The 14,726-nt window shown below is 42.7% G+C and overlaps 1 protein-coding gene across 1 annotated transcript in view; it reads left to right on the top strand.

The window, feature by feature from the left end:
- Positions 1-14,726, top strand: part of LOC125893291 (exostosin-1a-like) — a 45,497-nt gene continuing 30,771 nt past the window's right edge. Inside the window, exon 1 of the mRNA XM_049583872.1 lies at positions 1-1,927. Coding sequence (XP_049439829.1) covers positions 975-1,927 — 953 coding nt within the window. The 5' untranslated portion in view covers positions 1-974. The remainder of the gene's footprint in view (positions 1,928-14,726) is intronic.

The raw sequence follows: 14,726 nt of genomic DNA, 5'->3' as shown, positions 1-14,726 counted from the left end.
TCGTTCTGGTGGGACTACCGTCCTGCTCCTTTGCTTGGCTTGCAGTCTCCACAGCACCTCTTGTTTTTGTGTGTGTGTGAGCCGCCACTTGGACACTTCACGCGACTGGAGAAATTCACGGAGAATTAGCTCGTCGGCTTCGTGGGAAGAGCGACGGACAAGTTGTGGACGAATGAAGAGACGTTGTTTTGAGAGGAGGGAGGCAGACTGCCTGGCTGTCTTTACTTCCAACCAGCGTTAAAGCTACTTTGATGCAGCCGCTTAGCTAACAAGCTAACTGTGAATGTTTTCAGAAACTAGCCAGTCTATTAGCTTGCTAGCTAGCCAAATCGGATGGGCAACTTCGCTGTATAGATTTAGCAAAGGGTTATAATGGTAACGTTACGTTTATCTTCCGGTACGTTGAGTGAAAGAACTGTGGCAACGTCTCAAACTGGGTATGTTGAATGTTTAGGGCTCCAGTGCCCGCTTGGTTGCTAATTTCCAGAAGGGACAATAGTTAACAGTCCAGGCAACAAGTCTGGCACACACTGCTGCTGTAACGTTACCCAAGTTTGTACTCATTGTGTGCCATGTTATTAGTGGCAGTTTGGGTCTAGTTAGCCAAACATGAGCACTGTGTGGTGAAAATGAGCGTTTGAGCACCGTATAGATGTGGGTATACAAAGGGGTGCCACTTTAACGTTAGATCCCCGTTTCTAAGTGGATCGGGTCCCTGTTGTACAGTAAAAACTGATAGTCGACACAACTATTGACGAGGAGGCGAGGTGGATGAACATTATAAATCGCCCACATGCTTTGGATCAGTTCCCGGACTTGCGAAAGGTATCTGAAGCAGAAGGTGGGAGACGTGAGCGCACAGCCCTTGCAGCCCGGGGGAAGATGGCGGAGCGTTCCCGCAGGAGGTGGTGAAGCCAAAACTTGGGGACTTCTTGGATTTATCGCCAGACATCTTATCCCAGATCGTAGGACACATGCAGGCCAAAAAACGGTACTTAACTCTGTTCTCCGCCGGCGCGTGTCTCATTCTGTTGTTTTGTTTTGGGGGGATACAAGTCCCGCTATCCAGACGGGGTCCCAGCCGGCGTGATGACCGCAGCCTCACCGGTTATCACCCCGGGGCGCGGTGGCGTCGCTTCCCGGGGCCCCTGCAGCCTTTCAGCTCCTGGGAGCAAGACCGGACTGATAATCACAATGAACACATATCTCCAAGACAGAAGAGGGACGCCAACTCAGGCGTTTACACTGGAAAACGCTGCAGAATGGACTCCTGCTTTGATTTCTCCCTTTGTAGGAAGAATGGGTTCAAAGTTTACGTCTACCCCCAGCAGAAAGGGGAGAAGATGTCAGAGAGCTATCAGAACATCTTGTCCTCTATTGAAGGATCCATGTTCTACACACCCGACCCAGGACAGGCATGCCTGTTTGTCCTGAGTTTGGACACACTGGACCGGGACCAGCTTTCACCCCAGTATGTGCACAACTTGAAAGCAAAAGTCCAGAGCCTTCATCTGTGGAATGGGGGCAAAAACCACATAATCTTTAACTTATATTCTGGCACCTGGCCAGACTACACAGAAGATCTTGGCTTTGATATCGGCCTCGCCATGTTGGCCAAGGCCAGCATCAGCACTGAGAACTTTAGGCCCAACTTTGACGTTTCTATCCCTCTTTTCTCTAAAGACCACCCGAGGACAGGAGGGGAAAGGGGTTACCTGAAACATAACACCATCCCCCCTTATAGGAAGTACATGCTTGTTTTTAAGGGGAAGAGGTACCTAACTGGAATAGGTTCAGACACAAGGAACGCTTTATATCATGTTCATAACTCAGAGGATGTGGTCCTCCTCACCACCTGTAAGCATGGGAAGGACTGGCAGAAGCACAAAGATGCGCGCTGTGATAAAGACAATGCAGAGTATGACAAGTAAGTACCATCCAGTTGTTAACTTCACAGCTAAAGTGACTCAGTTCTACTTAATTCACACCATACACTTGCTGTTTTTTCTCCTAGTCTGTCTTGTCATGCTATCCTAATGTTTTGACAGTACTTTACATTATGTTGTACTACTATAGCTCACACTGTAAGCTACTCTCTCTGATAATGAGAAGGTAAGTGTTAAATGTCAGACATTTTGACAAAACATCTGTTTCCTCCTTGGACTGAACCTTCGATTTCCGAGATGGGCTCTGTAACATTTGTATAGTAAAGTCAACTCTCATAGTGGTATATTAAATTGGCTTGGGTCTGATCAGGTCCGCTTTGCTGCAACACCCATCCATGACACCGGGATATATTTTTCAGCTTTCAGATCATGTATAGTTGCCATGCTGTTGAATTTTCCTTCCCTGTTTTTGTTTAGTGCTATATAACATAAGGCCTTAAGTCTGGGATGCCAGGCACATAGGCAGTATGAGAGTATTTTCAGATGCAGGTTGGTCTGACTGGTCTTTCTGTCTATGTTCCACTTTCCTTTAATTAAATTCCTCCTCATGTTGCACATCTGATTTACTCAACAGTAACAGAAACACCACTTTGGTGGACAACAACGATTTGTTGCTTTTAAATTGTCCTTGTATCATATGACTTTGTTTACTGAATTACACATCACAAGGCACAGATAAGTAGATTTGCTTTAATGTCAGCCACAAGAGCCACTGTATTAATGCAATTCAGTTGATATCTCCATCTGTCTACAGCCAGCTATTCAGCAGTGGATAAATCTGTTTCTCTTGCTCTTGGCATTTCCACCTTTCTGCCTGTCAGTGTATTATGAGTCCTGATCCTCTCTGACAGAAGTTGTCAATACAGAAATGCGTACACTCAGCTACCAGTCGTCATGATGCACACAGATATTTTTTTATGGACGAGTAAATGGTTGACTTTGCTACATCTCTAACGGGCTGAGAAGTTATATAATGCTCAGTAATACAGTCCCTGTAGCTTGTCCTCATTCCTGCAGAAGGCAATGTTGCACAGCATCATTGCCTTAAAAAGTTGCTCTGTGATCATCACCCAGGCCTACAGTTAAGCCATACTGTTTTCTGTGCCCAAATCTGATGAGCAAACTGGCGTCTGTCTCCCTGCTTTGGCCAGTGGGATTCATTTCATGTCCCCACAGACTGTGCTGTGTTGTTACTGGTGACTGTATGGCGCTGGGTGTTTGACTGTGGCTCTTTGGAGTGGATTAGTGGGGACAATGCGCTGGTGCCAGTAAGGGGAAGCCACTCTGGCCCCTGTTTGCTCAGTCATTTCCCAGACAAACTCAACTGCATCAGCCAGGAATGCCCTGGCCCCAACTTGTGTCCTGCGTGACCCCTCCGTTGTTTGGGGCCTGTTGTGATTGACCCCTTTGTCAACTCTTTACCATGTTGTTGTCAGTTGCTCAATTTTATTAAAAGACAACTTCAAAGTATATAAAGGGATCTGCTATGAAATCTGGCTGCAACATGTATCACGGTGAGAATGAGGTGTTTTCTTTGTGTCCCCAGATCATTACCTGTGTCTGATATGTTTTCATATCATGATGTCTGATGTGTTTGCTTAGCACTGATCCTCAGAGAATTCTCATCTTTGTGTCTGCCTGTGTAGGTATCAGCTTATGAGGTACATTCGTTGGCTCAGCAGAATAACATTCTCCATATCACTCTTAAGACATGAGCTATCTGCTCGCTCTCTCTGCCTCTCTGCCTCTTTCTGCCAGCTCGCTGCTTGCTGCCAAGTGCTGCCAGGGAGTGATTTCACACAGTGAGATGGGTGGCATCAGAGCCATAACCCAAAGGAAAAATTAATCCTCCTGTCATTAAGTAGCATTGGGGGAGAAACAGGCTTTGGGTATCTCTCTAGCCCTTGCTGGCTTAGCTCCATTGCATGGCTACAGTATGTTCAGTGGTTCTCAGTCAGTACATCCTCAGTAAGCCACATCACTATCAGTCAACAGGCTTTGGCTCCATCCCCAGTCCACTGCAGAATGACTGTTAAATTAAATGAAATTAATTTACGGATCCCTACCTTACCTTCTCCTCTTGCTGGTAGAGCCCTAAGAATCGTCAAACTATGTATGTCACTTAAACTAGCAAGCTTACAAAAAGTTCTTGCACTTAAATGACAAGCATTGATTACAGTTTCAAATAGAAAACTTGACTGTCTCGTCGTCTATGCCTGTCTTTTTTAATTGTGACTTTTATCATACTGCAACATATGGACTTACAGGTGGGTTCACTCCATGGTCCATGGCTTACTCGCATTATGTTCCATTTTCATACACAAACAAGGCAGTGTATGGATATCATAAAGAGTAGATACTCACTACAAAGTCAGCATTGAAATTTCAGAGTTTTCACAACAGACACATTTTCCATGGGTTGCACATAAAAGAGGCAAAGTGAAAAGTGCATCTCTCAGCCAGATATTATACATTTTTTATGAGAAGTTTGTTTGGACCGGATCTGGCAAAAACATCTTGCAGTGTACAGTGATTTTACAGAACACAGTTTGAGGCTATTGGGACTCCTCTTTTGCAGTTTACTATCTTTTTAATGTTTGTGTGTGTGCAACAAGAGCCCACACTCACATTTTACCTACAGTGGACTTTGGTTTCATGCCTCTTGTTGTTTTTAAAGTTTGTGACAGGTTGGAATCAACGTTGTCTATTAAAATAAAATCTTAAGCATCAGATTCTGAATTTCAATACTTCACTTGATGTGATTGTCTATGCACAGTTTGATGGCAATTATACATGAGCTATTAATCATCCCTTCAGATCATTTTTTCTGTTGTGGAGTGTAATACTAGGATGCTCCAGATGTGGCTGGTCCCATAATGCCAGGTATAATCAGTGTAAATTATCATTGAGAAGGTGTATGGCACTGTGTTACGGTTGCATCTGTCCATATTGTGTGCACTTCTTAGAGTAATTTTCCTGAATCTCCCACGATGCGGGCTTTATTATTTAGTTGCTTTCTTGGCTTTAGTCACAGCCAGCACAGTGGACCATAAAAATCCTATCAGTACAATGAGGTTTTTATTGAGTCTGTTTGGAGTAGAATTTGGGTGGGGTTTGGCCTTTTTGAGGGGGAAATCCAAATGGTTAACATTACATCTGACAGGACTGATTCATCAGTCCCCAAAAGCCAAATTATTTTCAGTCAGTAATCATACCCAGACCTGCGCTACATCGCTGGCCTGGCACCCAGCTGTACAGCGCTTTCCAAAGGGGTGAGACTCAGAGGGGCCAAAGATGTGGGTGGGACAGTAGTCAAGGAGGGTAGTTGCCAAGGAGATCAATATTTGTTTTTGGGTCGACTTTCAACTCTCCAAATGAAAAGTGTCTCTGACTTATGTTGTAAACAACACAGTAGTTGGAACAAGCTGGTTGTAGCATGCTGCAAATCAGGAAGATATTAAATGGGCTGAGGTCTTAAAAATATCTCTCTGATTGAGCAGCTCTTCATTAGGAAGACAGATTTAGACTCGGGTTAAGCTAATTTGTAAACATGTCATATATTGAAACAGCTATAGGTGTACTGAATTTATGCTTATTCCACACAACATCATCTCGCTTACACAAAGCAGAGATTAAAAAAAAAAAGATCTTAGGATTTTGCTGAGATTTTGCACATGCAAATATGCTGTCGGTAGTACTGAGCTCTCTATGCAGGTTGATGTCTATAATTGTGATGATGTTCTGGGACTATTTTTTCCTTCCGGATTCCGACACCTGAACTTGTGTATTGGCTAATAGCAATTACTGATTTGATATCACCACGTTAAATAAAATGTAACAGCTGTGTACTTCTAACCCTGTATGGATGTGAAATGGTAGCTATCATTGTTGCATGGCATGATTCAGGTAGAATTCTTTGTAAAACATGAACAAATACAAACAGACAATGAGGGCCATAGAACTTTGTTTTATCCAGTGTAAAATATTGCCTTTGTTTACAGCGAATGTGCAACATTTACCAGATATCAATTCTTCAATGCTGTAAAACTTTGGTTGCAAGTGGCTGCACAGTGCAGCATGCTGTGTGGGCTACTGTTCTAGAGCAGCGAAGAAGAATTGACTTCAGAGAAAACTTACTTTAAAGTTAATTAATAAATGCTGTGGTATTGACTTGCCAACACCCAATCAAGCATTTTAGACAATATCAGAGGCATTTCCAGTAGTGGTATCTTTACCGTATACTGGCATCGGTATCGGAACAACTCTAATTGTGGGTGAGTTGCACTGTCCTGTTATGCAGCCCTATGGGTCAGACAGTACAGTCTGTGGTCTAACTGGGTGGAAGTAATAGTTTCTGTGCCTGGCTGCGGCCCTTTGTGCAATAAATCCCTCTTATCCTCTCCCACTGACAACAAGGAAGTTGTGACAGACTGAATGCAGCCTCTCACTATAATTACCATGTAATGGCCGTGTCATTTTTGTGTAATAGTTCAGACTTCATCCTCCAGATGTTGGTTTGGAATGTATATGGGTTTTTGATGCACTGTATGGCCTGTTTGAAGGAACAATTCATTGCATTTTGACGCTGCATTGCATGGTACTCTGTCTGATTGTATTGTTTTGGTAGCAATTTTAGTGTATTTTTACGAGTGTATTGTATTTATAAGCTCTTTCTTCCAATTTTAGATCCCACGGTCTTTTCACAGCTAAGTTAACTTACTACATTCTGTAACTTATTCCTGCTTGTGGATGGTTTAGTTTCTGGTTATAGGAATTGGCCTCCTCTAGTTACCTTAGGTCTCTACAGTAAAGGAAGTTTTTTTTAGCATTGTTGTACCTCATACACTGTAAGATTTGAGCCCATTTCTGACCTGATTTTGGAGCTGCAGGACTTATTGTAGAGTTGGGTCAAATTTCAGCTTCGATGGGCGTTGTTGCTGCGCAGCGTACAATAGTGAGCAAAGACCTATCATGGCCCGATCTACTGCTCCTGACTGGCTGTTCAAACCTGATGAATGATGAATTTCTGCCATGTCTGGAATTTTGGTTGGCTGAATCAAAGACACGAGTTGATTGCCCAAGGTTAGTGTCTTTTTCCTCACTGTTCCTGAGCAGAGTGGCAAACGTCTAAAAGTGCCATGGCGACCTGACATGTCATGTGGATGGACAATATGGAGGTCAGATTGGTCGAGCTGTGCCATCAGCATACTCATGACCAATACAAATGAAAGAAACATTGATAATAATACTGTATTGTGAACCACTCGGGTGTAATGTTACAGACCTTTGCTAGCAGACAAACGTCCATCTGCCTCTGAGCTTTCAAACATATCTCTATTGTCAATTGTCAATAACCAGAACAGTCTGCTGGCGGCCAGTGGGCTATTTTACTGTCTTATTTTGCACATACAATGTGAGCACTCGGGTTGTGGCTTGACGATTGGACTGTACTGTGTGTGCACCTAAACTGTGAGCTCTACGTGTACAGTAGGAGTTGGAATAAACAACATTTATAAAATGAGCTCACATCCTACAGTGCATGCCCAGCTTTACTGCTGCAATGAATATTTATTGTACACATGTTGTAGACTCTCTGCATGTTACAAACAGAGGGAAGAGTCAAGGGTTGTATTCTTGCATTATGAAAAGCTCCCACATTTGGCCTTGTTAAAGTCTTCATTAGGTATGATGTATTCATGTCTCTAAGCTTCCTCCTGGTTCTGATTCACATTTCCTATTTAAAATGTCTGGACTGATGGTGCATGTTGTTGGTGGGTTAAAAATGTCAAGTCACATTCCACATATTTGTGGTGCTTGGAAGTAAACTACAGCATGTCTCTGTTTTTCTTGTTTACCTGTCATGTCCCTGCTGTTTCCAGCCAGTGGGTAGAGTCAACTTTTGCGTCCTTATTCACCACACTCTGTCCTTCAGACATCTGCACTCGTCAGCCACTGTGTACAAGCCTGTATTACAGCCAAAGGAGAGAAGAAAAGCTACAGCAGGAGGCAGGTCAGATGCAATTTTAACCTCAAACTGAAAGCCCTCTCACAGCTTGTTTCCAATTAAGAGGCCCTGCCAAGCGAGAGAGTACGAGGTGGATAGAGTGAGAGATGAAGAGAGCGGGAGACACAGAGAAGAGTGGGAGACAAACTGAGAGAATGAGTTGGAGGGAAAAATAGGAACACAAAGAGAGAACAGCGAGACTCTGAGAAAGTGAAAGACAGAAAGACAGAGGGAGAAAGTTAAAGCAAGAGAAAAGCAAAAAGAGTAAAAACCCATGCCAGCCATCCAGCAGTGAGAGGTGAGTGCAATAGCTGGCTGGGTGCTGACGTTGGTCTGCTAGGTGTATTTATAGACTTGCAAGGTTTTAATCCTCAGTATTGGCCAAAGCCCCTGGCAAGAGGGCTCCTAGCCAACTTGATGCAGGCTTTACAGAGCTTGGGGAAAACGATAATCGTTGGGGGAGGATGGTCGATCTCTGAGTTCCTGCACATTAACTTTAAATGCCTTTTTTCACACAGTCTACTATTTGCTTTGTAGCTTAACTTTTTTCTGAGTAGCTGATTATTTCCTAGTTCACCAGATTGCTTCTTCAGATTGCTTCAGATGTTGAACACAACGCAAACACTAGAGCGAGTGGTCAATCTACATGCAGGTGCATTCTGGGCATATACTGTATGAGAGAAAATAGTAAGGGGGAAGTCTGTATTTGTATTCCAGTCACAGAAGTAAAAACATCAACCCAGCAAAGCATTTTGTAGTCACTGCAGTCAGTTTAAATGGTCTTGCTCTATTCTCAGACTACTATTTTATTGGATCTCTCAGACATGCAGTTACAAATGACACTGTTTCACAAGGGTTTGTGTTGCATTGGAGTTTTTAGCCTGTTGTCTTTTGCTTGGTAAAGAGGACAAGAGGTCAGGCAAAACATGAAATGAAATTGCACTGAAAGAGTGACATGTTGGATTCAGAAGATGCTAAAAAAAAGTGAGCCAGAAATCCCTTTTACTGACAGCCTCAGCTACTGATTCATTTTTCCTCCACCATACACATTGCAAAAACTGCAGGCCATGTTTTGCCACAGTCACAAAACGGCAGCCCTGTGGTGCCCAGCGGGCAACAGTTGGCTTGGTGTGTCATGGCCCTTTAGCTGCCCCTGGCTAGGTTGAAAAATAGTAATCTTGTGGGAGATGTTTGTGAATCACTGAGTTGTGGAATTGCAAAATAAGCAATTGCTTGGGTTTGTGGTTGGGATATAGAGTCTTTTATTCATGTGTTTATTTCCATCTGCATGGTTTACATTATGTTATTTATTTAGATAGGCTAATAGACCACAGAGCTTCTGTGCAATAAAGGGGTTGAAAGAGGTTAATGTCTGGCTGTTGGCACTAGTCAGCCCCCGTCAGCTTTTTTTTTTTTTTTTTTTTAAAGCCGATTTACTTAGTTGAATAAGCTTGAAGTAACTGATTGGCAGTTAAGCTCAGTACATGTGAAGAAAAATGCAAGTGAGGAAAGCAAACAAACAACTTAAGTCAAGAGCATGACAAATTTTATTTTAGCTAAGATTATTTTTTTTAGCCATCAAGCTCTTTAACGAAAACTGTTTATAACTGTATGTGTTTTTGTCTTTCAACATTGAGTTGTGTTGTTAATGTGCTAAGTGGCTAATTAGCATCCTGAATCTGTACTGTCAGTCTTCTGGTGTTCCTTTTTGAATGACAAATCAGAGTGCCGCTGCTTGCTGGTAAGGAGTTATTTCCTCTCACGTAGGCACAGAAAGTATGTGCTTGTTGGCTATAGGCTTTGCAGTATGTTCAAGTGCAACTGTTTGGCTGAGACACAGGTGACACGAGGTGAAGCAACAGTCAGTCAGTCTTCGTCGCCACTAGTTCTTTGATATCAGTTATCAGATATCAGTTTGGTGTGTCTGGGCCTGTATGGTGTTGCTTCCTGTGTTGAGGTGGACAAATTGTTTACAGTTTACCCTGTTGCTTGGCTGACTTTATTGCAAAAGTGTGATTTAATAGTTAATTCTTTGACTTCACTTTATGAGAAGATCCCTTTTTCTGGAAGGCCCTTTCAGTTGCTATCCTTTATAACTCAGCTCTGCCAGTAAACCATTGACAGTCTGCCCTGCTGGAAAGAGCTGAATGATACAGCAGGCCGTGAAGGAGGATGGTAAACCACAAAACCTCTCCGCACAGATTATATGTTTACTCTGTATCTACATGACCACACTGTCATTTAGAATGGTCAGTGTTTTAAACACTGTGTCAGATGTGCTGTGTTGGGCCATTTTCTGTATGAAAGTGAAAGTGCAGGTTATGGAGCAAGAGGGAAGCCTTGAGATATCGACACAGTGACTCTGTACAAGAGGGCCCAGCAGCAACTGTTTTTGCTGAGTAAACTCAAGTCCCTAATGCTGTTTCATGAGGTTGCATTAGTCTCTCAGCTTGGTCTCGGTCTCTATTGGCGCTTACTGTCAGTCACTTCCACTGATTAATGTTATTTTCTCTCTTACATTGATCTTTACAATGAAGACAAGATTAGCTACATACAGGCATCTACTGCTGATAAGCTTTGTATCAGGATATAATGTATTGTGGCCTATCACACAAGCAGCACTGCTTTGCTATATGTGTATCTCCACTACATTGTGTTGTCAGTTTAACTTGTCTCCAGGCTGTAAACGGGTTGAATCCCATAGAGGAAACTGCTGGCACAATCAGTGAGTTGAGATGAGCTCTTCTGAATGCTGTGATTGGGAGCACCTTTCTTATTTTGATCTGCTGATGTTCATCTTTTCATAATGATGATAGACAATAGAGCAGAAAATGTATGTCAGTGTGATGCACTGAGCTAATCTGCTTTACCTCTGCAAAAAATCCACCTAGTTTTTGTGTAGTATCAATGTGTTATTGTAATATATGATATATGTCTTCTTGGTGCATGGCTTCTTTGTGGGTGAATTTTAAATAGTTAGATGATAGTGGGATGTTTGAAAGACTCTTATAAGAGCAAACTAAACTACATAAATTATGTCAAACAGAAGACGTGCACAGTGCAGCTGGTTCATGAATACTCAGGAGATTTATTTACCCTATATGTCTAATGGTGCATAGCTTTGTGTAAGCAAGTGAAGGGCTAAACTGGATGGATGCTGCACAGTTTCCTATAGAGCCAAGGGATTACAAACTACTCATATTTAGAAAGCTCATAGTAAGTTATAGCCATGGAAACCAATGCAGGAAAGTGGGTAACTGAGCAGCCACGCTGTTTCACAGCTGGCACTGTTATTCTTCATGATAGTGTTGTGTCAAGCAAAGATGACTCCGCTGACTCTGACTTCTGCGTAAAGCCAGAGGCATGTGGAGCTGACCTATTGATTTAAAGCTCATCCTGTTTACCCACAGCATCACTGGTTTGAGTCAAGCTGGCAACCTGTGCAGAATGTCCTCACGCCTGTCCTGTCACTTTCATTTGTACTTCTAGTAAAGAGGAGATGGATAATTGAATGTCAACTGAACTGTCTGAAATGTAAACAATAATCAGATTTTTAGATGTTTCAGATGTTGATCAGCTGTAAGTAAACCTAAGGACTTGTATGAATGTAGGTATCCTGTGTTAAATACTTACTTGTCTTCTTTTAGAGTGTGTTAATGTGTGGTGTGGATGTATGTCTAATCTTGAAAACTATCAAAAGTAAACTGTTTCCCAGCAGCATGCAATCTACCCCCCCTCTCAGTTGATTGCCATCCTATTTTTCAATGCCAGGATTTATAGAGAGGGAGGCGGAGGGTGAGCAGAGAGTGTTACCATCAATGTTCACATACCATTATTCAGTAATTACGACTAGTGCCTATGAAGTAGCTGACTTGGTGTAACCTGGTGCAGCCTAATTTAAGAAGTACCTGGTAACTTGTGAAATTGTAGGTAGTCGTTTTAGTCTTGTGTACTTGAGCATGTACTTGAGCGGCCTCTCTCTCTTTCACTCTTTCCCTGATTCAAATTCAAATATGCTTTATTTGCTTGAATGGGTTTTAGCCGCACTTTCACTCTCTTCGGAGGCTACGTGTTTGGGACAGAGGGCAGCACCATTTGCTTGCTATACTCCCTCTCTCTCATGTCCTGACAGGATGATGTATGTCTTGTCCTTGGCAGACATGTGCAGGTGATGTATTCCACTTGGAATGCCGGGAGAGTGGAATAAGGAAAGGGACGTCCACGTGTGGAGTGTGGTCCATTCCAGGAAGAGCTTTTCTGTCATCATGCGGAGGCACACATCACCATTTCCCTGCTCCTTGACAGATGTGATAGAGTTGGGCTAGATGAAACAGTGAGGCAGAAAGAAGGGGGTGCTGCTGCCAAACAAACTTGGAGCTAAGAGTGTTAGGGTGTGGAAAAAGTGAAACGTAAATGGTAATGAAACCCAAGCAGCATTTTATGGTGAGAGAGATGAACAGGTTGACCTTTGTGAAGGGTAGGAACAGAGAATTGATCTAAAATCAATTTTCATGGTACCTTGACGCTTTGGCTTGATTGGAGATGGTTTTCCGGACCTCAGGCTTTTTTGTACGTTTGCTGAAGTGTTAAAGCTGCTGTTGTATGAAGAGAAAAATGCTCTTTGATCCAGCTCAAACCATTGGTGTTTGGTCTGTTTTCTGCAAGCTCAGGTGGCATCTGCTGATATGAATAATGTGACTGATTGATTATTTATGGAAGAATTCAGACAAGATCTGAAAAGGCCTTCAGTGACATAGAATGCGATAAAGAAGCTAAGAAATGACAGAGGACATTAATATTTGATACATTTCTCTATCAAAGCCAACTAAAGTGCCACTGATGGAGCATCTCGGGACAAAGATGTAACTTAATGGAGGTGACTCATCATTCAGCAAGCCAGTGTTTTGCGTGACGTAAGAGGCACATTTACTGTCCCTTCAAACACTCGGATAAGTTGTTTGCTCGGCATGACAGGGGCTTTTTCAATTATCCCTCATGTACAATGAAATATGTTGTGAGAGCTACATGCAGAATTAAGCGGCACTCTAAAATCAAGGCCACCCAAATCCTATGGGCTTTTAATCCTTCAGTCAATGTGGAGAATAGACCTGCCAAGCCCACGGACGTAGAGTCTCTAAATGTCTGTGACTCTTGACTCAGTGCCACAATACTTTTTTAATATTTCATGTATTATTTTTGGAATGGAGGAAGGGATTACAGTACAATAATACATAGCCCTAGTATTTATTGTTTTAGATATTTGGAGAGAGGACCTGACTGAATTATCCTGAAGAGTTGGTCCATGTGGATGCGATTGTCCTTGTATCTTCTTAAAGGAACTTTGGCAAAGCATCATCATCATCAGAGTCAGGGACCATGTTGTTCTGTGTTCGTGTAACCACAGTTGGCAGCATTGAGATATTACCAGCCACCATGTTGCGGGGCTTGGCTGGGTAGTGACTTGGATCATCAGATAAAACTGGCACATACACAGACACACATACACACACACAGATATGCTATCTCTCGCTGTCCTCTTTGGACTCCACTTTGTCAGATAAGGGCTTTAACCGGCACTGTGAGAGGAAGGGAAGCTCCAGCGCACATGATGATAACCCTCAGTATGTGATAGTCTTAACTCTTCCGTGAAATGGTGGCCTAATTCAACCTCTTCTTTGATGCAGTCTTTAACAGATTAAGTGGACATTTAGACTCAATCTTTAACAGATTAAGTGACCCTTAAGACTCACATTAATGTTCAGCTCACCAAATTATAGTTAGTGACAAACAAGTAAATATTGACAGAGACTCGAAGCTGTTTTGTTTATAAGCCACTTTCTGTTTTATCAAATGGGCAAGTTGCTGCGATTCAAACTAAAATTACTTAGACTATGATTTTGTGCCTGTTGGCCAAGCTTCATACAGTTTGTTTCCTTCTCTCACCCGGTGAAATCTGTGACTTCCCCTTGTGAGGTCACAACCAGAGGGCAAGACAGGAAGTGTTGTCTTTGATCTTTCCCGCTGTTCAAACTAATTACCTGCCCGCAGCAGCAAGCACTGCTGGCCGTGGAATTCATTAACAGATGGTAAAGCTTTGTTCTGGGCCTGAGTGTCTGCGAGGATACAGAGGAATTCAGCTCCCTCAGAGGGTACTATTGTGCAGTCTGCATTCCTCTCTGAGATCAGGTTAACTTGTCCTTGGTTGTACCACTGAGAGGTTCTTCATGATGTGCACCAGCATTTCCCCATTCGCCTGGTGGGCTGCTCCACCTAAGAGTAATAATTGTATTGATCTGGATGCCATTTGTTGTCGGATTGTCTAAAAACCTACAGATGTTGGCAGCTTGGTAAGCATGACCTGAGTAGAAGGAATAGGTTACAGTATGTAGATGGAGAGGAGATATTAACTGATTAAAATAGCTGACTGTTGTAGATGTTTGCAGCCTTTTAACAGCTGAAGCATGACAAGCAAGCAGTTGGAACTGAGCAATGTTTGCATGGAGCTAATATGTTAGGTGTGGTGTGAATGGCATGGTGAATGAAAGGTGATGACTGTAACAGGGTATGACGGTGCTTGAAATGACTTACAGTAATTACAAGCCCTGTCCTCCCACTGCCCTCTGTTTGACCGCAAATGCTTTTTAAAGGGATAGTTCAACCCGTTATTAAAAATGTACATTTTCCTCTACCTGTTGTTATATTTATAAATTTTGGTGTGAGTTCCTGAGTGCTGCAGATATAGGCCGTAGAGTCGCTGCCTTCTCTTGAATATAATG

The sequence above is a fragment of the Epinephelus fuscoguttatus genome, linkage group LG8 (genome assembly GCF_011397635.1).
Source record: "Epinephelus fuscoguttatus linkage group LG8, E.fuscoguttatus.final_Chr_v1".
NCBI lineage: Eukaryota > Metazoa > Chordata > Actinopteri > Perciformes > Serranidae > Epinephelus > Epinephelus fuscoguttatus.
The sequence above is the reverse complement of the archived record's forward strand: the minus strand, read 5'-3'. Positions and strand labels throughout refer to the sequence as shown.